This window comes from Ostrinia furnacalis, unplaced genomic scaffold (genome assembly GCF_004193835.3).
Source record: "Ostrinia furnacalis isolate ACB-3 unplaced genomic scaffold, ASM419383v2 OfSCF6240, whole genome shotgun sequence".
NCBI lineage: Eukaryota > Metazoa > Arthropoda > Insecta > Lepidoptera > Crambidae > Ostrinia > Ostrinia furnacalis.
This window is the reverse complement of record NW_021136479.1, coordinates 304,049-328,226: the sequence shown is the minus strand read 5'-3', so window position 1 is coordinate 328,226 and position 24,178 is coordinate 304,049. Positions and strand designations below refer to the sequence as shown.

Here is a 24,178-nt window from a genome sequence, read left to right as displayed (position 1 = left end):
CTCCGCCTCTATTGGCTGTAGGGAGATGTTATATTATTTATAGACTAAAGCTACCTCCGATAAATGGGCAATCCAACACAAAAAGAATTTTTTCAATCGGACCATTAGTTCCTGAGATTAGCACGTTCAAACAAACAAACTCTTCAGCGTTATAAATAATATTAGTATAGAAGTATAGATAAAAAACGTTCAATGATTATGTATTCAGAAACACGTAACTTGCAGATAAGTAAAGTCCACAAACAATAGGATTTAATTTAAAATGAAATTGTAAAGATGGTGGCTTGTCAAGCATCATCATCATTTCAGCCACAAGACATCCACTGCTGAACATAGGCGTCCCCCAATGATTTTCAAACTGTGTACATAGGCGATAGGCCCTTAGGAAGAATGCCCAAGTAATAGCAGGTTATAGTGTATTTTTCAAGTGGATAAGTTGTTTTAACATTGCAATCTTTTTTCAATCTATTTGGTCCTTAATATTGATAGTTTCATCAGTTTCATGTTAAAACAGTCAAAGAAGTCGCCCTGCAAGCGAAAGGTTGTGGGTTCGATTCCCGCCTTAGGCAGTTCCATTTTTTCGAGTTGTTTATCGAAAAATGTAAACTGCCAGTTGTTTGTTATTTTTGGTGACGTCAAATTAAGGACTCCCTATCTACATAACAATCAAAGATAATATATACTTATGTCTACTTATGTCACGACACTGACGTAGGGACTGACAGAACTTATTTAAATAATAATAAAAATAAAAATGAATGCAACGTTGAATAGTCTTACGTCTAAGAAGGCAATGACTTCTGACTTTTATTTCTTACGTAATACGATTAACAATAAACAGTTGTCTTATCACAATTCTTTTCATCTTTTTTGTTGAATAGAGAACTATTTTAAATACGAATACACTAATTTCTAGACTATTTGATCAAGCAGTTAATTTATTAATATATTTTAGATATTTTAAGTTGTTTCTTCAACTAGCATGAATAAGTTATTAAAATAGTAATAGGTTCAGTGTACATAAAACTATTATATTAACATGTTAATACTTTGAAAGTTTTACAGATTGAATGAAACCCACTTACATTTTATTTCAAAGTAGGAAGCAGTTACAATATTTTGCACTATTGATTTTTGCAGACTAACTATAGTTAGAGACATCAACCATATGTTGAATGTTGATATTTAAACTAAAATTTTAAACCCTCAAATTAAGTTTTCTTAAATTACATGGTTTCTTTTCAGCCTTATAACCATGTTTTAGACCTCAGATTAAGTTAAGTTATTTTTATTTGAGCACTGCCATTTCTAACAATATTCTTATAAGATTCTGATAGGCCAAAATTTGATCAGGGTATCTAATATTATATTCATTCCTATTATTGATTTAAATTCAACATATTCGTAAATGTATCTACATGACAAACATACTTCAAATATAGTTGAAATTGTAAGTAGGTCAGCAGATAAGCTTGGTTTTATCTAAGAATGTATTGCCAACGCCTTAGTTTTTGTAAACATTATGCTTTCTAAATTAGTTAAATAGTACAGTTACAAACATACTTATTTTGTATGTAATTTATTATACAATAAATATGATTTCTGCTCTTAATCATGCTGTAAGCATAAGTTTTAAAAAGATTAACTATTTCGTATGTGTGTATGATGTTCAGAGTGTTATATGAATATTTTAGGTATTCTTCTTAAACTTAGCAGTAGAAAGTTGGAACTACTTGGCAAAACAATCAAGAGTTGGGTTTTTAAGAGTACAGTTTAAAAGATGTACATAAACATGTACCGATGACTAAATATCAACTTTCCCTCGCAAAATTAGTGTTTATATAAGTTGTAAAGTAGTGTTAGATAAACATTAGCCCGTGTCTTTACATGCCCTAGTTAGATTTCACAAGTCATCTCCGCTAACAATTTGTCGGGCATTACAGCGTACTTTAGCACTAGCGATCCAACGTAAGTGCTGATGATAACACAAAAAACACTGTCAAGCAAGGACAAGAGTCGAAAATCCGCATAAATTACAGTTTAGATAAAAATCTCATTGAAAACCGTACTGTGAACTAGAAGTATAGAACTAAATCCTGCTAATACTGGATACGTAGGCTGGATGGGACAAAATAAGGAAGGCTTACTTACCGACACAGTATCCAAGAACGTTTTTGCTGGGTTTAACAATGTAATTTATAATTAATTCAATGAGAAAAAATATAAATTCACGACCAAACGAATCACGGAAGCTGCGAAATTGACAGATGGACAGATAAATCAAAACCAGTCAACTTTTCAGTATGCGTTTCGTTCAAAGCTTTGATTTCAATACAAAGAAAAAAAGATTTAAAGAAAATCGTTATTACTCGGTAAAAATAACAATAAATGCATTTTATATAAGCTAAATAAAGTAAATAAATTAATATGTACTATTGAAAATAACTCCAACACCTTTCGATTTCAATTTTTAAAGTTACAATCTTAATCGAGATAAAATGTGAAAAACATTTTCAGTACGTCACTACGAAACGTCAATCACGGAAAAAAAATCTCGCGCGCCATTGCTCGCGCAAGACATTTTTTCGCGTCTTGAAAAATTATTGTCTTTTTTACCCAAACAACGTTAAATCTTTGAAAGTAAATCCAAAATGGGTTTGCCTGGAATACCGGAGGATAAATTGCCTCCGTGCTGGTCCGACGATGTGCGTATGAATGCGTTATTTGCACCTTTTCGGATAAAGACAGCCAACCCCGAATCTTGGGACATGAAGATGAAATTCTGGAGTGATATGTTGAGACAGTGGTGTAAATGTAAAAAGGATCCGATAATATCTGCGGCGGACGCTAAATTCTCGTTTCAGCGCAAAGGTCGCACGCCAGCGTGCATCGATATTGTTGTTGAAGAATTGTGTCGGTAAGTCTATTATTTAATCTTTATTATCCCTCCAACAGTCCCTGATGCAATCGTGCAGTAATAAGGAAGTGGAAACAATCGTTAAACTTCATTTAATTACCGAGTTTAACTATAAAATGACATATTAAAGCTGTGCTGTAAGATAATATTCAATAATATGCAAATATCGGTTGAAGGTCGCACATGATAGGCGAAAATCTTTGTACTGTCATAAATACACTCGTTTAAGCGTCGTGGCGAGGATTACACAAAGGTATTGTGCTTTATTTTCAGTTAATTGAATGTTTAAAACATGTTTCTATAAACACAAATTTCTAATTCTTATTCCCATGCAATATCACACTAATTTATTACAAATTTATATCCTACTACTTTTACTACAGCTACAAAATACTCCTACAGATAATTCATTTCATATTTAGGTACACCTCAGGGAACATAGTTAAATAATTTAGACTTAACTCCATTATACTGATTGCTATAGCAACAGTTTGTTCTATAATCTTACTTAGATTATTTCACAATCCTTAATTCTTATAAAAACAGATCCTAGATACCATTCACATATTGCTAGAGAATATAGAAAATGTACCAAATCCCAACTAATATTATAAATGCGAAAGTAACTCTGTCTGTCTGTCTGTCTGTCTGTTACGCTTTCCCGCTTAAACCTCGCAACCGATTTTGATGAAATTTGGCATAGAGATAGTTTGAGTCCCGGGAAAGAACATAGGATAGTTTTTATCCCGGTTTTTGAAACAGGGACGCGCGCGATAAAGTTTTTCTGTGACAGACAAAAATCCACGCGGGCGAAGCCGCGGGCGGAAAGCTAGTGTAAAAATATACTTAAAAGGTAACAATTTCTGTCTGATCTGTATCTGGTGTGTAATGTAACATTCATGTCTGTTGTTATGGATGGAATGATTCATTAGAAACTATTGAGTTACAACAAGTACATCAAAAACAAAAACATTAGTTCGAGAAATTCTGGAAGTTACAGAATTAAAACAAGAGTGAACTTCGCACCTTGTCTAGCTCACTCCTGTTTTGAATGTACGTAAAGTCAGACAAAATTTCATTGTTTGTTTACATCATCTTTCAATATAAATGCGAAATACTCACTGATTAATCGCGAAATCTCTGAAACTATAACACCTACATCCTTGAAATTTGGCAAGTAGGTTCCTTATAGAGTGTAGACATCCGCTAAGAACGGATTTTACGAAACTCCACCCCTAAGGGGGTAAAATGGGGCCACGCGGTACGAAGTCGCGGGCGTCGGCTAAGTTTTATTAAAAGTAGACATCAGATAGTCTCACCTTTGCTAAACCAGATAGGTCATCATCATCATTTCAGTCATAGGACATCCACTGCTAAACATAGGTCTCCCCCAATGATTTCCATGTTGATCGATTAGTAGCGGCCTGCGTCCAGCGACATCCTGCTACCTTTATGATGTCGTCGGTCCACCTTGTGGGACGTAAACTTGATGGGTACGATTCAATAACAACCAGTTTGAAAAATAAATTTTCCTTAAAAAACACAGCTGTTTGGTTCCAACAGAGTTGAATAAAACCACCTCTTATTTCCATCTAGCTATCATGGGGTGAGCAGACCATATCCTCTGTTTGCCTCTGGTAAATTATTAAAAACACACTCCTGTAGTGGAGACCAAATGAACAGTCAATGATAAAGGCTTCCACAGACCAAATGCGGGTCAGAAGCAGTGCGGGTCAGTTGCAGCGCGGCTGAGGCACACTGAAAGCAGCGCAGTTTCAAAGTAGTTGCAACGCGGGCGGTTGTCAAAATTTTAAATATTCGAAAACCGCTTTCAACGCGCTGCTACCGCCCTGCGTCCAGTGTGTCATGCTAATATGGCCGCCATTGTAATACAACAGCGCGGGCCCGCGTTCGCGCCGCTTCTGTCCCGCACCCGCGCCGCCTCGTTTGTCGTTCGGCAGTTGCAGTGCGGCGCGGTTGGAGCGCGGGCCCGCGTTCAAATTTGGTGTGACACACTTCAAAGAGTTTCTTGTATTACAACTTGCGCGGGCCCGCATTTAAACTGCGCTGCTACTGCCCCGCGTTTGGTCTGTGGAAGCCTTAGATGTACATTTAATTTTACAGGAGCGGAGAACTGTCCCCTCTCTCCAAATACCAGCAAATCCTCCACAATGGCCCAGAAGGCTGGGTTCGCTGGGGAGCCCGATTAGCCTTCAAGCCGGCAGCATTCGCTCTCACCGCTGTCTCATCGTTACTGCCTGGTCGACAGAGTTTGGATAATGATGGGCTGCCGAAAGCCAGTATCGATTCTACTCAACGATGGGTGGTGGAGAGCGCTGTGAAGGTAGGAAATTGAATTTTACTATTTTAATATGCAAATTCAACTAAGGACACTCCCTCTCTTTCTATGAATATCATTAAAAAAGATAGTTATTAGTTAATTTGCTATTTGATAAATTGTTAAAATTGACGACCAGTTACAAGCAGGGCAGTTTTTGTAATCTTACGTAAGAACTATCAAGACAGCCTTATAAGAAAAAATAAGACACGGTCGACTCCCCTCCTCACCTAAATCGTCTTACGTAATAAATGAATGGGCCGCCCAACGGCCGTTTTCCCTATTTTTTAGGTACCCCTACCTATGGTAATAAATAGCAGGAATTTTGTTTTCATAGGGTCACTTAAAAATTAGGGATTGATGGTGAAAACAGGCATAAGTCTGGCTTTTTAGGTAACTTAAATTGTACTTTTCTTGTATAATCATCCATTCATTTATTGTGTTACAGATTTTTACTACCTGTCAATTTCTTAAAATGTAATTTGACCAAATTGTAGGCCCATGCGGCGGAACACAGCTGATCTATCATACAAATTTAATGACCTGACTTATGTACCTGTGATTTCACAATAAACACAATTTGAATTTGAATTCATTTGTCCTCCAATTTCCAGGAGCAAGCCACAGAGCTCCTCAACTCGTACCCTTCCCACGAGGAGCGCATCGGCACCATAGACGAGCTGATGAAGAACTGCGCCTGGCCGGGCAGCCGGGAGACGTTTGAAGTGCTGCTCGGGTATCTAGTGGCTCAAGGAGCAGCGGTTAAGAAGGATGAGATAGTTAAGATTGGTGAGTTATCAAAATCAAAAATATTTAATTCAATTTTGACGAGTGTTTTGGCACTTATGTATGTCCAAGGTGATCTATACCAGGGTTTCCCAATTTTTTTTTTTCCAAGGAACCCTAATTGATTATACTTTTCCTAGCGGAAGCCCCGTACTACTCCGTCCGCACGCCCTGCCCCTCCCTTGTGCGTAAACAAGTCGGTGCGAGCGAACAACGTCGGTCACGAAACGTGGGATAATATTTTTTACGGAACCCTTGCGGCCTTTCCACGGAAACTCAGGGTTCCGCGGACCACCATTCGGGAACCGCTGATCTATACTAATATTATAAAGCTGAAGAGTTTGTTTGTTTACTTGAACGCGCTAATCTCAGGAACTACCGGTCCGATTTAAAAAATTCTTTCAGTGTTAGATAGCCCATTTATTGAGGAAGGCTATAGGCTATATACCATCACGCTACGAGTAATAGGTGTAGAGCAAAAATTAAAAATGTTGCGAAAACGGGTTTTCACGCGTATGAAGTCGCGGGCACAGCTAGTAACTAATAAAGGTAGCCTTTAGGTGTACTTTACATGTCTCCTTGACACTACCAGCGCTTCAAGACAAGCATATTAAGGCAATTTAAAGTTTAATTGCAATAGGTATGTTCGTTTCAGCCAAATCACATCCATCCTGTGTTACCCGCATTCAGGTGCTTCCCGCGACCTTCACCACACCAGATCGTCGGTCCACCTAGTAGGCAGCCTTTCCACACTACAATTTTATTGCAACATAAGAGTACAAAAATCGAACTGCCTAATAATAATGATAAGAGTACAATTTTATTGCTTTACATAGTATTTTTAACTGACTTCTCAATTAAATTGTATCGACTAGCTTTTCCCCTTGGCATCACTCTTGTAATGTTTTATCCTCGGTCTCAAACTATCTACATCCTGTCCCAGTATTCCAGAATGCAACGATAAACCGCCGCCATATGGTGGACAAAGTCATGACTACTTTAGAAAAACTAAGAAAAAAATCAATTTCACATCAAAATGTTATTCTGATGCTTGAACCCTTAAAATGTTTTTTCCAGCACAACCGGACAAGAAAGCAACACCAGTGACAGAGACAGACGAAGCGCTGGTCAAGCTGATGACAGCCGAAAGCCGATTGGGGGCGGAGCTAACGCGGCTCGCGCGTGACGTCACTTCCGCCGAAAGCGACGCGCGCGCAGCGTTACAATTGGGCAACAAACTTGCTGTGAGTCAAATACGCTAGTTTAGATTGTGTATGACGTCATTGGTAGCCTATGTATTACAAAATCTATGAGAGATTCGCATTTTGACAGCTCATAAAAATATTTTTAACCAAACCAGTCACAGAACCTATACTCAACGCAATGGACAAGTTTCGTGATGTTGAAAACATTAGATTTCACTGAAAGAGATTAAAATATAAACCAAAACTAAAACCTGGTGAAGTTATTTTTGAAATCCATCTAGAAATGGCCGAGAAATTAATTATTTAAATTACCTCCATATTTTCGCGTGGAATTTAAACATAGGCGGTGCCGTAACGTCAGGCCACCTGTTCAAGTTTCAATCACAATGCTTATAGATGACCCACGCTGAACTGTCCCACCAAACTCAATGACAGGGGGGCGCTACCATCGTTCAACTATATGGTTTCCAACATGGCAAAAATCGAAACCAGCGATCCGGTATTGACGGTGGCGCCCCACTGTCAATGTCATGGATAGGACAGTTCAGTATTTTGGAACTATACCACCCCTAACGCATTGTCGAGAATGACACTATAATGTCAAAGTCTTCTTTTTCTTTTTAAATATGGTCAGGTCTTGGATATTATGTCAAAAAAGGTTACAAAATTTTACTAAGATACAATCTTGAGTGACCCTGGCCGCCTAGGAAATTGAAGATTGGAAACTTGTTCATTCAAACTCGACAGTTGTAAACTGTGGTTCCCAAACCCGAATCATTGCATTAAAAAAAAAGACTAGTGGCGTCAACTGTCCTATTTTCATTTTTATTTGGTCGTTCTATGACTTGTTAAAGACTAAAGACTTGGCTGTATGATATATGCCTTTGCCTTTTCTAGCAAAAGGAAAGAATTATTATGTTGCTGTCGCGCTCGCACACTCACTGCGGGCGCCCGTCGCACAGTCGCGACAGCAATATAATTACGCGCGAGTGATAAGGATGGGTAGCTCGGGGTCATTGGACAAAATTCTACGTGCTCACAGACCGGGCTTTAACCAAAAACAATTCCACCAAGCAGTCGATTTTTCAAAGGTTTAACCTTTGAAAAATCGATTGCTTGGTGGAAATTGAATTCAAGATTCTAAAAACATTGTATGATATGCTACTTTTGTTAATTTATAAACTTAACTGTTATTTACCAGGCCAAGAACCACCTCCGCAGGAAACTCAAGGCTCAACAACGCGCCACCCGCTGCGAATCAACCTTAGAAAATGTCCGCCATCTGCTACAGCAAACTAGAGAGGCGGATGTCAACGCTGCTATCGTCGACACCTACAAGTGAGTATCTTTGTATAACCACCTCCGCAGGACCCCGAGAATGAAGACCCCGAGCAAACAATAAACATCAGTAAGAGAGACGTGACAATAGACGGGGGATATAGACAAACGACAGAAGATAGAAACAAAAGATAGACATCGAGAATCTGAATCTTATCACCTCCACAGGAAGATGAAGGCCCTGAGAAATAATAAGCGTCTTAGTTCGCGAGAGAGACAGAAACAAGAGACAGAGATAGAAATAAGAGGCAAAGACAAGAGACAAACGATAGAGACAAGACACCTACAAGGGCTAAAGCCTGGTCCGTGAGCACTTAGAATCCCGTCCAATGACCCCAAGCTACCCATCCTTATCGCTCGCGCGTAATTATATTGCTGTCGCGACTGTGCGACGCGCGCCCGCAGTGAGTGTGCGAGCGCGACAGCAATATAATTACGCGCGAACGATAGGGATGGGTAGCTTGGGGTCATTGGACGGGATTCTACGTGCTCACGGACCAGGCTTTACAAGTAAGTATTTTTCTCTAACCTTATCAGGAAGCTGAAGGCCCTGAGCAAACAGTAAGCGTCAGTTCGCGAGAGAGACCCTTTGTTTCTGACAAAAAGAGATAAAAGAGAGAGAGAGACAAAAGAAACAAGAGACAGCGACAAAAAAGAGACAAAAACAAGAAACAGAGAAAAACTTGATCAAGGCATAAGCTTCATAAGAGGCAGAAACAAAAGACAGAGGCCTAAGTAACGATTGCGCTCTTCCATCTCGCTCGATTGTATCTATCTCTTGCTACCTTTTGTTTGTCTCTTGTCTCTGTCTGGCGTAAACTGTGTCAAAATGTTAAGGACCCTGTTAAAAATGGTCATTAAGGATCTAAAGGGCTCTTTACTTGTAAAAGAAGGCTCAGCAACGCGCCACCCGCTGCGAATCAACCCTAGAGAATGTCCGCCATCTACTACAGCAGACTAGGGAGGCGGATGTCGATACCTACAAGTGAGTAGCGGATTTTTGGTAGGGAGAGCCCCACATAACACATTAGCTACTGGGTATACAAATTCATGTATTTCCCTGATAATAAAAAAAATCCTAGAGGAGATCCGTAGGAGAACCAAAGTGACTGACATAGCCCGCAGAATCGCTAAAATCAAGTGGCAGTGGGCGGGGCACATAGCTCGAAGAGCTTATGGCCGCTGGGGCAGGAAAGTCCACGAGCCGGAAGACGTAGCGTGGGCAGGCCTCCCACTAGGTGGACCGACGATCTGGTGAAGGTCGCGGGAGGCGCGCAGGACCGGTCTTTGTGGAAATCTTTGGGGGAGGCCTTTGTCCAGCAGAGGACGTCTTTCGGCTGAAACGAACGAACGAAAAAAAATCGAGAAACTTCTGTAGTCCTAGAATCACGGCGTCGGCAAATCTTAGCAATACGAAATTAAATTTATGTCGTGACAAAAAATTATTATACAATATAAACGAGAATTTGTCTACAAGTTAGTCGAGAATCTTTTGCTGTTATATTAGTCTAAAACACTGTGGCGTGGGACGTCCACCCATAAGGTGGACTGACGACATCATAAAGTTAGCAGGAAGGCGCTGGACGCAGGCCGCTACCAACCGGGCAACATGGAAAGCATTGGGGGAGGCCTATGTTCAGCAGTAGACGTCCTATGGCTAAGATGATGATGATGAAACACAGCTTAACTTTAAAATGTTTTTGTCAACAGAACCACAGCCGATGCTATGAAGCGCGGCATGAAGGAAGGCGGACTGGAAGAAGATGCCGTTTACGACACCATAGATGAACTCAAAGAGGTGAGGATATTGCGGTTTTTATCACGGTGCCATAGCGAGCAGTGCAGGATTAGCCTCATTTACGTAACAAAACTTCAACGACTACAAATCGCTGAGTTGCGATCATATCACTCGATATCCGTATTCATAAGGATCATTTCGAAAGAACGGATGACGGATTTAGAACTGTTTTTCAATGGTACGACGTAACTAAACGTCAATGACAACAAATCGCTGAGTTGTGATCCTAGCGAGCAATTTAACTGACGGTGACATAATCTAAATAAATAAATCTGTTACAGGTCATGGACACATACAACGAGGTGGAAAAAGCCCTCAGTTCCACGGTTGAAGAATATGACGCCCAAGAGTTGGAGGATGAGCTCAAGGAACTACTCGCAAAGCCCGGCCCTCCCGGAGGAGGCACTCCAGGAAAAGAAGAGAAGACAGGTGCGGAATGTGTATTATAGTCTGGTCTGTGAGCACGTAGAATTTTGTCCAATGACCCCAAGCTACCCATCCTTATCGCTCGCGCGTAATTATATTGCTGTCGCGACTGTGCGACGGGCGCCCGCAGTGAGTGTGCGAGCGCGACAGCAACATAATTACGCGCGAGCGATAAGGATGGGTAGTAAGGGGTCATTGGACAAAATTCTACGTGCTCACAGACTGGGCTTTAGTAGATATAGATAGAACTGCAGCATGTGCGTTAAATAGGTCTACACGCTGTATATTATAAGAAAAATAGGGGTACAGCCTTCGTATTATATGAGCTACACCCTGTATATTACATGGGCTACATTCTGTATGTTAGATACCACGGCTACACCCTGTATGTTACAAGTAAGGCTACACTCTGTATGTTGCATAGGTCTACAGCTTGTATATTACATAGGGCTACAGCCTGGAGCCTTCCTTTGTAGTATAGTTACCAAATAAGGAAGGGCTACATCCTGTGTATTCTAAGAATAAGGCTACAATCTATGGCTGTAGGCTACAGCCTTCATGCTACAAAAAAGAAGGGCTACAGTTTTTTTGTCACATGGGTTACACCCTGTATGTTACATGAGCTACATCTTGTATGTTAGAAGCCCTAGATACTAGGGCTACAGCCCTTATGCTACATAGAATTTAAGGCCACAGTCTGCGTATTAGACACTATAGTGAAGAAGGTAAGACTACAGCCTGTATCTTAGACACTATCATAAAGCCCTCAGTTCCACGGTGGAAGAATATAACGCCCAAGAGTTAGAGGATGAGCTGAAGGAACTGCTTGCAAAGCCTGGTCCTCCTGGAGGAGGCACTCCAGGAAAAGAAGAGAAGACAGGTGCGGAATGTGTATTATTTAACCGCCTCTGTGGTCTAGTGGTAAGACCACCTGCTTCAGACGCAGAGGTCCCGGGTTCGATTCCCAGTGGGGGCAGATTTTTCTGTTCGGTTTGGTTGGTGGTAGGGCTTGTTCTAAGTCCGCCTGGCTAGCTACCACCATCTTGCCTAAGTCTCTCGCCATAACAACAATGTTAACAGCATTATTGTGTTCCGGCAGTTAGATGTAAGATCGCCAGTTCCCACCGTGGTTGAGGATTCCGGGTGAAGCTCGCTTCCACCTTCGGCCTGATAAAATAGGGGTATAGCCTTTGTATTATATGAGCTACACTCGGTATATTACATGGGCTACATTCTGTATGTTAGATACCACAGCTACACCCTGTATGTTACAAGTAGGGCTACACTCTGTATGTTGCATAGGTCTACAGCCTGGAGCCTTCCTTTGTAGTATAGTTAGCATAATAAGGAAGGGCTACATCCTGTGTAATCTAAGAATAAGAGAAGACAGGTGCGGAATGTGTATTACCAGGCCTGTGGCCTAATAGGCTTTTCGCCCAAATTTCAATAATTAGTTAATAATATACCTTGATGCCTATTTTATACAAATGCGCTCTTATTTTGGAAAAAAATCTCATCTCCAAGGATTATTTTGCATTTTCAATAATATTTGACATATAGCCCTCAAAAACGCTCACGACCGTCATGGCGTCTTGAATGACGTCACGCCTTGCAAAACACAGCTGTTTTAGTACGGAAATTGTAAAGTTAAATTAATTACAAATGGATCCATCGTATTTCAAGTCCTGTATAGTGCCCCAATGTACATGCACAAGAATAAAAACGCCAAATAAGTTATTTATAGGTATACGTACCAAACAATCAGCAGATACGTAAAATATGATGTCCATTGTTTATCAACAAAATCAAGGATGTATTTTTGTGAAGATCATTTCAATGTAAGTTAGATATTTCACACAACATAATCTGATATCATGTACCTACATATTATAATGAAATTGTTGAATTTTGTTTAAGAATAATGATAACAACAAAATGAGGTTAGGAACTATTCATGACATATTTACCAACAAACTTCACTTTTTTACTTTTTTTTTTTATAGAAATTCACGGCTCTGGGTCAAGACTTCACATGAAGAAAAGTGTTGCCAGTCGGGTCTTGTCAGAAATTACCAGAAATGTAAAAAAATGTAACCTATTTTTAAAATGTACTCTCTCATCTTATTCATAAATGGGAAACTATAGTATTATTATACTATTTATATCACTTAGTTCTACTGTACAGTACCTATATCTAACATTATTTGCCAAAACTCGAGACATAATGTAAAATTATTTGTTGAGCCTTATAAAGAAATAATATCTACAAATTTCGAAAAATCACCTAAACGGTTACAAAAATAACCTTCTAGCAACACTCAAATGTTGGCAATGACAATCTGGCCTAAAAGGGCTCGCACCCAGAGCCGTAAAAAACTATATTTAAAAAGATAGAAAAAATGACGTAACGCTTTCTGATTGGTGTTTGCTGTCACGTGACTTATGGGCCATTTTTTCCGAATTTATTTGCTAAAAATATAAATAATCTTTAATTATTATTTTATGTAGTTTCGTTTTTCATTAATTATACGACTATCTTAATAGTTATACAATCTTATACTGCAGATTTATTCACTATGGATACAAGCCTATTCACGTATCATAACTTCAACAACATGCAAGCGATTTGATCGCTGGAGTCACTTCGTACTCACGTATTATTCGTTCGATTTCGTTTCGATATGTGTGTCACCTTGTGCGTCCACGCGAACTGTGAGACCTCATAGTAATGTTTGTGAATACGGGCGTAAGTTGCTCGCGTCGCGTAGTAGGTGCTACTTTAAAATCAAATCAATTATCATGTATCAATCTTATCTTTTTTTCTTCCAACAGAAAAACCAAAAGAGAAAACGCGCAAAGAGTCCGAACGCGATTTCGTTTTCGACGGCGAGGAGCGTATACTGGCCGAGTTGGAACAACTGGACGTGGAGCACGGAAGCCCTAAAGAGAAGAGAACAGAAGAGAAGAAGAAAATACCCGTCACTGAGGAGTGGGAGACTGAACTGGGTAAGTTTTCTTCAAATAGATTGATCGTTCGTTCGTTCGTTTCAGCCAAATGACGTCCACTGCTGGACAAAGGCCTCCTCCAAGGTTTTCCACAATGAACGGTCCTGCGCTGCCCGCATCCAGGCTCTTCCCGCGAACTTTACCAGATCGTCGGTCCACTTAGTAGGCCTGCCCATGCTACGTCTTCCAGCCCGTGGTCGCCACTCGAGAACTTTTCTGCCCCAACGGCCATCGTCTCTACGAGCTAGACCCACAGATCACAGAAACTAAAGGGAGATGTGAAAAGGGGCGGGGCCGGTGTCGCAGCAATATGCCCAAAAACGGAACACATTGCTCGAGACAGCAATGATGACAGCAACGATGTGGTTTCGTTTTCGACGGCGAGGAGTGTATTAAATCTTGTCTTCCCTTTTCATATTCCTTGTGTTCAACATTATTGTTAGACCCATTTTCGTCCGAAATATCGCAGTGTCTTAAGACAAAAGTCTATGACCAGTGTGTGTTGCCAGTGATGGTATATGGATCTGAAACGTGGTCACCAACTGTGGGCCTCATAAGAAGGTAACCCAAAGGGCGAAGGAGCATGCTATGCTACCCTACCTGACATTACATGTAAGTCGAGAACAGAATCGCCCCTAAATGCGATGGAGCGTACTATGCTCTGAGTTTCCCTGCGTGATCGAATCAAAAATGAGGAGATCCGTAGGAGAACCAAAGTGACCGACATAGCTCGTAGAATTGCTAAAATCAAGTGGCAGTGGGAGAGGCACATAACTCGTAGAGCTGATGGCCGATGGGGCACAAAAGTTCTCGAGTGGCGACCACAGGCCGGAAACTTTGAACAGTCTCCTAAATTGTCCTCAGACTCTAAAGGCTCCTTCAAAAAAGGAAGCACATTCTATACTCACTCTGCATGGGGCACACTGAAAACCAGCGCCGTGGCCTTCCTCACCGTGGGCCACGGCACATGCTGAGTGGGGTCCCGTTGCAGTGGGCATCTTGTTGGTGAATGGGTGGCACTGCTCAGTTTACACTTGTTTTTATTTTTTCTTCTTCCATTATTATGTGCCATTGTCATGTCTATGTAATTGCCTATATTTGTGTGATGTCCATTGTAATAAATGTATCTTTCTTTGTTCTTTCTATACTGACCTTTCTAACATTATAATATTCTTTCCAGCTAAACCGCAGCCCAAATCAACGAAGCCGTCTCAGTCGTGGTACCCGCCGTCTACGCAGAGCCTCCGCCCCGAGACGTGGAATAATAACCTGGACTCCGGCGAGATGCGGCAAGACCACCGGATACACCCGGGTAGGTACAATACAAGTATAATGTATGACGCGACGTTTGGTTCGTAAAACGGTGACACTGACACTAAAACATTTCATGAAGCGACTCATTGTTTTGTTACAAATTAATAAATGCTCGATGTAGAAAATTTGATGTAGGTCATAGCAGATTTATCAACACTGTAAGGGATCAACACCGTATCGCCTTGCTCGAGCTGTCATCGCTTTTCGCGCGCTGTCAACCGCGAGGCATGGCGTTTATTTAGGTGCGGATAAGTGTGCGTTCCAGTATGGAGTTTCATACAAAGAATACTGACCGCCTCAAGTTGTAACGGTTACGATCCCTTTCCGGGTTGATAAATGTGCTACGTCCTTATATCGTATTGCGTATCCTAGCCTAGCCGTAATGATCTATCTCATTTCAGGTCAGCCCCTAAACATAGACTTCACGACGCCCCCAAGACTATACAACTCGGACTTCCAAGTGCGCGACCAGAAGTTCAAAGATGGCGTCTGGCTGTACAACACTAGGGACGCTAACAGCAATGTGGATAGCGAATTAGGCGCTAGCACGGAATATTTTAGGTAAGACCCACGGCAGTCCAGTTATGCCGGATCCAGTAATGCAGGATCCCGCAAAACTCGACTGTCATGTGAGCACACATAGTGTGTTTGATTCGAATTACAAATTCGAACGATTTAAGATAATAATCTTTAGTGCTATAGATGACCCACGCTGAACTGTCCCACCAAACTCAATGACAGGGGGGCGCTACCATCGTTCAACTATAATTTTATTTTTATTTATCTTTATTAAAGAAACATACAGCCTTGTTTGACACATGCGGCTTAAAATTAATGGTTTCCAACATAACAAAAATCGGAACCAGCGATCCGGTATTGACGGTGGCGCCCAACTGTCAATGTCATGGATAGGACAGTTCAGTATTTTGGAACTATACACAAGCAATGTAAACTGTTTATACATACGTCGCTGCTGTCAACATTGCTGTCGCGAGCAATGTGTTCTATTTTTGGGCATATTGCTGCGACACTGGCCACGCCCCCTTGTCACAATATCTCCCTTTAGTTTCTGGGATCTGTGGTATTGACAGATCAGTCAGTAATGGTTGCCTTTTATAGTTCTGACTATTATATTAATACCATAATTTTGTCTCCAGCTCCGAAAGCCCGGGCAAGTCCGGCAGCTCGTTCCAAATGGCCCCCGGCGGGGAACGCAAGCGGGCCCCCCAGAAGGGCCAAGACCCCGTGGCCCCCGCGGCCCCCTGGCCCACAGACAACCCGGTAGAAGACCTGGAGAGGAGGTTGCGTAGCCTGAGAGGATTCAACTTATAATATTAAGTGTGTGAGTGTAATTATTATTATAGGATACAGTGGACAGAATATCAATTTACAAGGACAAAACTGGGTGATTTTGTGACGTCAGCGAGACTTCAGATCACTTTCAGATTCATATGCTCTGTCACGTCATAATATATCAATTCTCAATCTGATTTCTGATTCTGCTAGACCTATAGAAGATAGTCAATCCTCAACTTCGAATTCTTAAGGTACAGTTACACATTCTCATAAAATGTCATGTTTATTAGCATGCTCAAAACATGTGTGCTAGAACAACTCGAAAAGAGCATGCAGCAGTTGTTTCGACACAAGCTTTCAATTTTATAAACTTTAAAAAATCGAATTGCTTCAGCTTGGAATCGAACCCACAACCTTTCGCTTGCGACTGCTCTCACCGCTAAGACATTGGATAAATCCGTCTAAAATCGAAATCACGATTTTATATTTATTTCGAACTCTTATGTTCTTCTGATAAATTTCGTTACGGGTCTAATAACAGTTTAACTTTCCCCCGGGACAAACTTGACCTTCACTGGTTGGGTTGGCGGTCAAGCTGTAGATCCTGGCTACACAGGAGTTGCAGCGGTGGGAACGAGAGGTGGGAATCGTCCCGTATGTTCTAAATTTTTTGAATTGATATAAAAAAGTTGAATTCTCTAGTATTGTTCTAAGATAGGTTGTTGGGCTGTCCACTGCACGTATTTTATTTAATTTTAAATACTAAATACTCTGGTAAGTTTTAGTGTAAACAAATGTAGTTAGAAACCTAAGATGTGTTTGCTCTGTGCTATACTCGGTGCAAAGATTGCAGGCGGTGTAATAATAAGACAGTGAATATCACGTTTTCTTTCGCACTCACACTGGTTATGGGTGACGTCACACAGGCAGGCATAGCGTTGTTTATAATCCTACTATAATATTATAAAGGCGAAAGTTTGGATGTCTGGATGTTTGTTACTCTTTCACGCAAAAACTACTGAACGGATTTTGTTGAAACTTTACAGTATTATTGTTTATAACCCAGATTAACATATAGGCTATTATTTATGACGATATGTGACAAATTTTCAATAAATAAATAAGACGTGTCTAAAAAGCGCCATCTATCGTCATTGGTTAAAATCTACAGCGCTGGACAAACTACTGTTATTGATGTTCGTAAATATTCATGCGGGGGAAGCCGTGAAACGCCATCTATAAACATGATATCTAACGGGGGTAAAACAAGATCTACGCGTACGAAGTCGCGGGCGGCCGCTAGTACGTAATAATTAATAAAATATTGGCGAGCATGCATCACTGTTTCAAAAATTACTTATGGCCCCGCCTGCCACGAGTCTGCGTCGAGTATATCAAGAGAAACGCATTAATATTTATACTAACATAGTGTCAAAGAACTGAAAATAATATTCGTATAGTGCTAAAGTAAATAGGATTAGTATCGTGCCATCAATTTAGTTTTTAATTTGACGAAACAAATGTTGATTTAAAATACATGTCCTGCGTCTTATGCCAGTGACAGATATGTGTCAAGATATTTGCAAATATGTCCAAAGACTATGTGGGATATTGCAAATATTTTAAAAGTGTGTGTGAAAAATTGTTTAGGCAATATAATGCGATACAACACATTTTTGTTGATCGCGATCACGTTAATTTGGTGCGCTACCTGTACAAACATATTTGTAAAGTCGAAACTTTCCATAAACATTCATAAAAACATGTACACATATCTTGACACATGTCTGTGATCAGCATTGAGAATTCTGTCAAATCTGTCAGTATCGCTTCACTGTAGAAAAATAACACCAGGTTTGGATACTAAAGTAGATAATTTAAGATAGATCAGCATTTGACTACCCTCCAAATCGCCTGGTGTTAGAATTTGACAACGAAATGACAGATTTTTGACAGACTTCAAGAACAATAAATGTCGCCCATTTCTCACTTTTGCCATTTCTGGAAATGGTGAAAAATATTACAATAATTTTTGTTAAAGCAAACTAAACATTTGTGAAATAAAAATAATAATTAAAAAATTAAAAAAAGAGTTTGTAAAAAAATTTTGAAATGTCAAATAAAAATGTATCATTTGTAAATACACATACTATTATTGATAAAAATTATTAGTTACAATAAATAAGATTTTTCGCAGCTCTGGATTTTTGTTATATCAGATGAAACTAACACCCGTATTCACAAACGATGCTTGCTTAAGTGAAGCAGCAAATCGAACGCACAGCGTTGAATAGAGCTCTGTCTTTTATCGTGTCGACAACAAACCTACACAGTGTCAGCCCAAAACTCCGCCACAAGAGTGGCGTTGTCAGTTCTATGATGATGGAGCTCTGTGATTGGTTCGTGTGTCACCCTGTGCGTCCACGCGCACTGTGAGACCTCATAGTAATGTTTGTGAATACGGGCGTGTATTTTAATGACAACTTTAATGGTTGACACTTTGACCTTATGCTATGAAGTTCTGAGTTTTATTCTCTCAGCTGTACGTTTTGGAATCTTGTGTTAATAAGTTCATCTTGTACGTAAATACATTGTAAATATTGTACATAAATAGTTTTAGGTAGTATATTATGTAACAAATTTTTTGTATGCGCTGTATAGGTAGTAAATGTTGCGTTGGCCACTGCAGGGCATGGCCATATCCCACACGTTTTATCGATTAAAAATGACAAAGTAAAATAAAAAAGTAATTGTTTTCGTACTTTAATACGACTTTAAAATATGATTAAAGGTTGAAATATGAATAAAAAATTATTTTTAACCGACTTCAACAAAAGAGGTTCTCAATTTGGTTGGCTTTAGATACCTACCAGTGACTATTAACCTATGTAACAGCTTTTTTTTTTCAGTTTTTGCTAAAGCCTGGTCCGTGAACACGTAGAATTTTGTCCAATGACCCCCAAGCTACCCATCCTTATCGCTCGCACGTAATTATGTTGCTGTCGCACTCGCACACTCACTGCGGGCGCCCGTCGCACAGTCGCGACAGCAATATAATTACGCGCGAGCGATAAGGATGGGTAGCTTGAGGTCATTGGACAAAATTCTACGTGCTCACGGACCAGGCTTTAGAACATAACCCAAGTCAAAAAAAACTAGATAAAATAGATTAATGTTGAATACTCAATTATGTTTTTACTAAATAAATATTTATATTTAAAATACATTTACTACCTATATTGAGAAATAGTGAGATAGTTAGTCGACTAAAAAAATTAATTGAAAAAAATCTAAAAAAAAGTGTAATTATTATGTGTTTTGTCTATGGATGTTTATGTTACGTGATCATGAATTAACCGTCGTTGTGTTTTAACTGTGTTGCCATCTTTTTAATTTGTTTTAACTTTATTGTAACAACGTGGTGAAGTTAACTGCGCACTTGTTGGCCGTGACGTCACGTCGACGCTCTGGTACGGAGGTGTGCGAGGGCACGGTAATACTATCTATACAGTATTCCAACTCGGCCATATTTTTGAAATAAATGTCAACAGTCGCGCGTCACGTCACAGTATGACAACATGCGATAGGGCTGCCCACGTACATTACCCAGTTTAATTACATCTGCCTACTTAGAATTTCTATCTAGTTTTGTGATTGTATTTTTTTATTTAGTTAGAATAACAAAATACTTTGTGAATGGAATAGGTTAAAAATGTGTGTTGTTTTGTTATTAGTAGATTTAATTTAGTAAAAACTACTTAAATAATTTTGAAACTTTAATAATCATAATGATCTGTTATTTTAATTTTGGGCGGGCGAAGTCGTGGGCAAAAGCTGGTTTAATACAATATAATTTTCATTTCAAATCAAACTGACTGAAAATGACAATTTGACTAGTTTTTGACCAATTTGACCGTAAATGACGGTCAGTCAAATTCAATCAGTTTTGTCATTTTTATCACTTGGCCACCGACGTCCATTCGGCACATTCGCGACACCCCCGACTTTTGCATACCGAGCGCATACCGAGATTTGAATTTCGAAAGAAAGTTCTCGTTTCGTCTGTTTATATGAAGTTATAATACTGTATGATATTATTACCGTGGCGAGGGAGAGTCGCATTCCAGCGAGATCCGCAGTTAGCTTGATCGGGTTGTATCCAACTGCCTTACGCCCGTATTCACAAACGATGCTTGCTTAAGTGAAGCAGCAAATCGAACGCACAGCGTTGAATAGAGCTCTGATTGGTTCATGTATCACCCTGTGCGTCCACGCGCACTGTGAGACCTCATAGTTTGTGAATACGGGCGTTAGTGTAGATGCACAAATATAGGGTTACTTTGCTTCTAACTCAAAATAACTATACTAAAGCCTGGTCCGTGAGCACGTAGAATCCCGTCCATTGACCCCAAGCTACCCATCCTTATCGCTCGCGCGTACTTACATTGCTGTCGCGACTGTGCGACGCGCGCCCGCAGTGAGTGTGCGAGCGCGACAGTAACATAATTACGTGCGAGCGACAAGGATGGGCAGCTTGGGAACATTGGACGGGATTCTATGTGCTCACGGACCAGGCTTTAACAACACCGAAAACCTAAAATACCTGGATGACACTCCTAAGTATTAAATTATATCATTTGCTGTGTTGCCAGTCCCTATTCTCTCAGATTGTAAAAATGTCATGTTGAAATTGTAAACTACGTCAGTTTATAATATAACGCGTGACATTGTAATGTAACTACGTCAGATTATAATTTGACGAAATTCACAATTTTACGATGGCATACAGGGTGTTAGGTGAATGAGCCGACACTAGCCCATTTTAACATGGGCATGTAAATAGTATGGCGAAGTTATAAATTTGATATCATCATTTTATTTTTATAATTTTCATACAAAATAAATTTTATGAAATCCGATTTGTATGAAAATTAAAATAATTAAAATGAAGATATCAATTTTCTGACTTCACCATACCATTTATATGCCCATGTTAACATGGGCTAGTGTCGGCTCATATACCCATTTACCTGTATACAAATGGTGTTCCATGTAGTGCTAGACTAATCCTCGATGTAAATTAATCATGCTATAAAACTGCCTTTCACTTTTGCATATTAATATTTATTGTGTGTTTGTATTGTATAATAATTCAAAATATCGATTCTCAAACTTGTCTTCGTTTTTTAAACGTCATTTTTTCAAAGATTAACATTGTTGTGTATAATGTGCCTTATTTTTCTGTTATATTTTTAAATGCATTGGGCTTGTTAAGACCGTACAATTTATAAAAGTACTAAAAAGGATTTATTATATTGCCTACAGAACATCGAACGAAAATTGTTATGTCAAAAAAAACCTTTTTTTAAAGGGCTTTTAAGTTAAAAAAAGATGTGTGATTCTTCCCGTGATGTAGAAAACTCGCTACCATACTCCTATATTTATTGATTTATATTCTTCAGATCAAATGAGTTCCACAACAGTAGGTAAGCTGTCCCCGGGACAACTCAACCTTCACTGGTTGGGTTTCATTGGAGGCCAAGCTGTAGATCCTGGCTACACAGGAGATGCAGTGGTGGGAAAGAGAGGTGGGAATAGTCCCGAGTAGGTCATCTTTCAAAGTAAAACTTATAACTGTTTTTGCAAGTTAGGCTTTTAAAAAGCAATTTTACACGTCCCAAATATAGCTTGCCCTATCACCACTTCGGGACAACATTATGAACTGAGAAGTGGCAGAACAAACTCGGTCAAAAAGTTTGAGTATCGATGTTTCTCAAAATGTGTATAGTATTAGAAGTATATTGTAATGATGAATGACTTTAAAACTGTGCCTTATTATGTGTCTTTAGGTTATTATACTATTGTTTTTCTAATTTAGATGGCAACATTATTTTTCAATTGACGTTTTGTATTTTTTTACTCGATAGTGTAAGGAAATTTGTATAATACTCATGTATATATTATATTTATACGAAGTGCCATTTCTGTGTATTATTTACTGACCCTTTTTTAACAGTTACCTAGTTATTATAAAAATAGTTTTTTCTTATAACTCAAAAGACTTTTTACGCTCCGTTCACGTTACAGCTTCGTTTGAACTAGCTGTCAAGCTAGGGACACCCAAGCGCTCAATTTTGACCCCCCAATTGTGTCCCAATCCCGCACCCGTACCTTAAAATGTCAAACGTAACAAGTTTGGAAAACTGAGACAGACCACGACGCTCTATGACTAAATTTTTAATTCCAAGCACACATTCTCTATACTCAAAAAATGTGCTAAATGTACCTAATATTAGTTAACATTCCCCCTGAAGTGTTAGGCAAACACCTCGTCTAATTTTTGAGTAAATAAACATTTTAATGTGCAAATAAAGTATTCGAAGTGATGAACAAATGTTGACTGCCTTGATTGATCTATTTTAAATATGACATTGATTTGAGTTTGTGTTAGTCTCGGTTATTAATATGAACGAGCCAAAAATAATTTATAGACCTCGCCACACTGACATAAGTAAGGTCTGTTTTCCACCTAAGTTTATTACGCAAGCATTAGCAAGCATTTAGTTGTCTTACCAGCACCTGGTGTTAAGGAAGATGCAGTCTAGGATGGTATATCTACCCTGTAAGTGCCAATTCACTCTCGCCTTGAAAAAGCCCGGATTATAGTCTTCGGGAAAGACAGCAGCAGGCAGCGAATTCCAGTCCCAAGCTGTTCGCATTATAACATGTTTTTTTAGTTTTTTACGCAATCAATAGCAATAGCAAGCATTTAGCTCCACTCAACTTCAGTCAAAATAGTTGACAAGAGCACAGATAAATGTTTTCATACAAAATACGTCGCACAAAACAAATACAATCTCAGTTATTTTTTGGTCGCTCCGAAAATCTGTAAGAAAGAAGGCTTAAATGATATTGAAGATTTACTAAGTAGGTAGCATTTTGTCATTTCACACAACTAAATTGGCTAAAACTCTTCCAAATAGGTATTTTCTCCTTGACATTAAATAGTTACAAAATTCAGATTCGCTAAATTACTAATGAGTAGCAACTCAAGTAGGTATGTTGGGTAATTTAACTGAATACGAAATGCTATAAAACAGAAATTTTGAAAGAAGTGCACGTTAAAAAGATGCAAAAATATGATTTCCACACGAGGGGTTCCGTACGTGCTTTTTATTACCAGGAAACATTTTAAAAAAGCTCCGTTTCCTCGTGGTCCTACTATTAATACTTAAACCGATGCTATGTGTTACCGATTCCACTTCGTATACAGGGTGGAAACGATAAGTGATCTCACTCGATTATTTCTAAACTATACAAGATATCAAAAAACTGATTACTGATCCTGAAAGTGCTTCATGAGCTCTTTCAAACGGTATCAGTAATAGGTTACAGAATTAACTGGATCTATCGGAAAAGGTAATGTTCTCAGCCTCCATACTAAATGTATGCCAGCCACACAATATTAGAAGTGTTATTTTTTTTTATCAAATAATAAATACTTAAAATGAACTCGTAAACTGAATTCTTATTTAAAATTATTCATGGAAAACATTGGCTTTTGGCTTTACTTGTTATAATATTATCAAGAAATGAGTGCCATGACTGTGGCAGTACTAAATGTATGGAAGCTGGAAACTTTGAATTTTTAGATAGATCCAGTTTATTTTGTAACTTATTATTGATACCATTGGATAGAGCTCATAAAGCCCTTTCAGGATCAGTAACCAGTTTTTGGATATCTTGTATAGTTT

General features: G+C 39.2%; 2 protein-coding genes across 2 annotated transcripts in view; one reads left to right on the top strand and one right to left on the bottom strand.

The window, feature by feature from the left end:
* Positions 1-2,269, bottom strand: part of fbl (pantothenate kinase 3 fbl) — a 53,595-nt gene extending 51,326 nt beyond the window's left edge. Inside the window, exon 1 of the mRNA XM_028317439.1 lies at positions 2,152-2,269. The gene's annotated coding sequence lies outside the window, so the exon portion shown is untranslated. The remainder of the gene's footprint in view (positions 1-2,151) is intronic.
* Positions 2,270-2,551: 282 nt separating this feature from the next.
* On the top strand, positions 2,552-16,973 carry LOC114362160 (charged multivesicular body protein 7). The gene is made up of 11 exons (XM_028317447.1): positions 2,552-2,917; positions 5,042-5,261; positions 5,870-6,044; positions 7,119-7,285; positions 8,448-8,584; positions 10,295-10,382; positions 10,664-10,811; positions 13,641-13,814; positions 14,995-15,126; positions 15,530-15,689; positions 16,286-16,973. Exons 1-11 carry the CDS (start codon positions 2,652-2,654, stop codon positions 16,458-16,460), a joined length of 1,842 nt encoding a protein of 613 aa, XP_028173248.1. The 5' UTR covers positions 2,552-2,651; the 3' UTR covers positions 16,461-16,973.
* The last annotated feature ends 7,205 nt before the right edge of the window (positions 16,974-24,178 follow it).

Excerpts from the sequence above, each read along its gene's own strand:
- LOC114362160 (XM_028317447.1), top strand. The coding sequence starts at position 2,652 with ATGGGTTTGCCTGGAATACCGGAGGATAAATTGCCTCCGTGCTGGTCC. Across the intron at positions 10,812-13,640 it reads AGGAAAAGAAGAGAAGACAG|AAAAACCAAAAGAGAAAACG; the intron begins GTGCGGAATGTG and ends TTCTTCCAACAG. Across the intron at positions 15,127-15,529 it reads AGACCACCGGATACACCCGG|GTCAGCCCCTAAACATAGAC; the intron begins GTAGGTACAATA and ends ATCTCATTTCAG.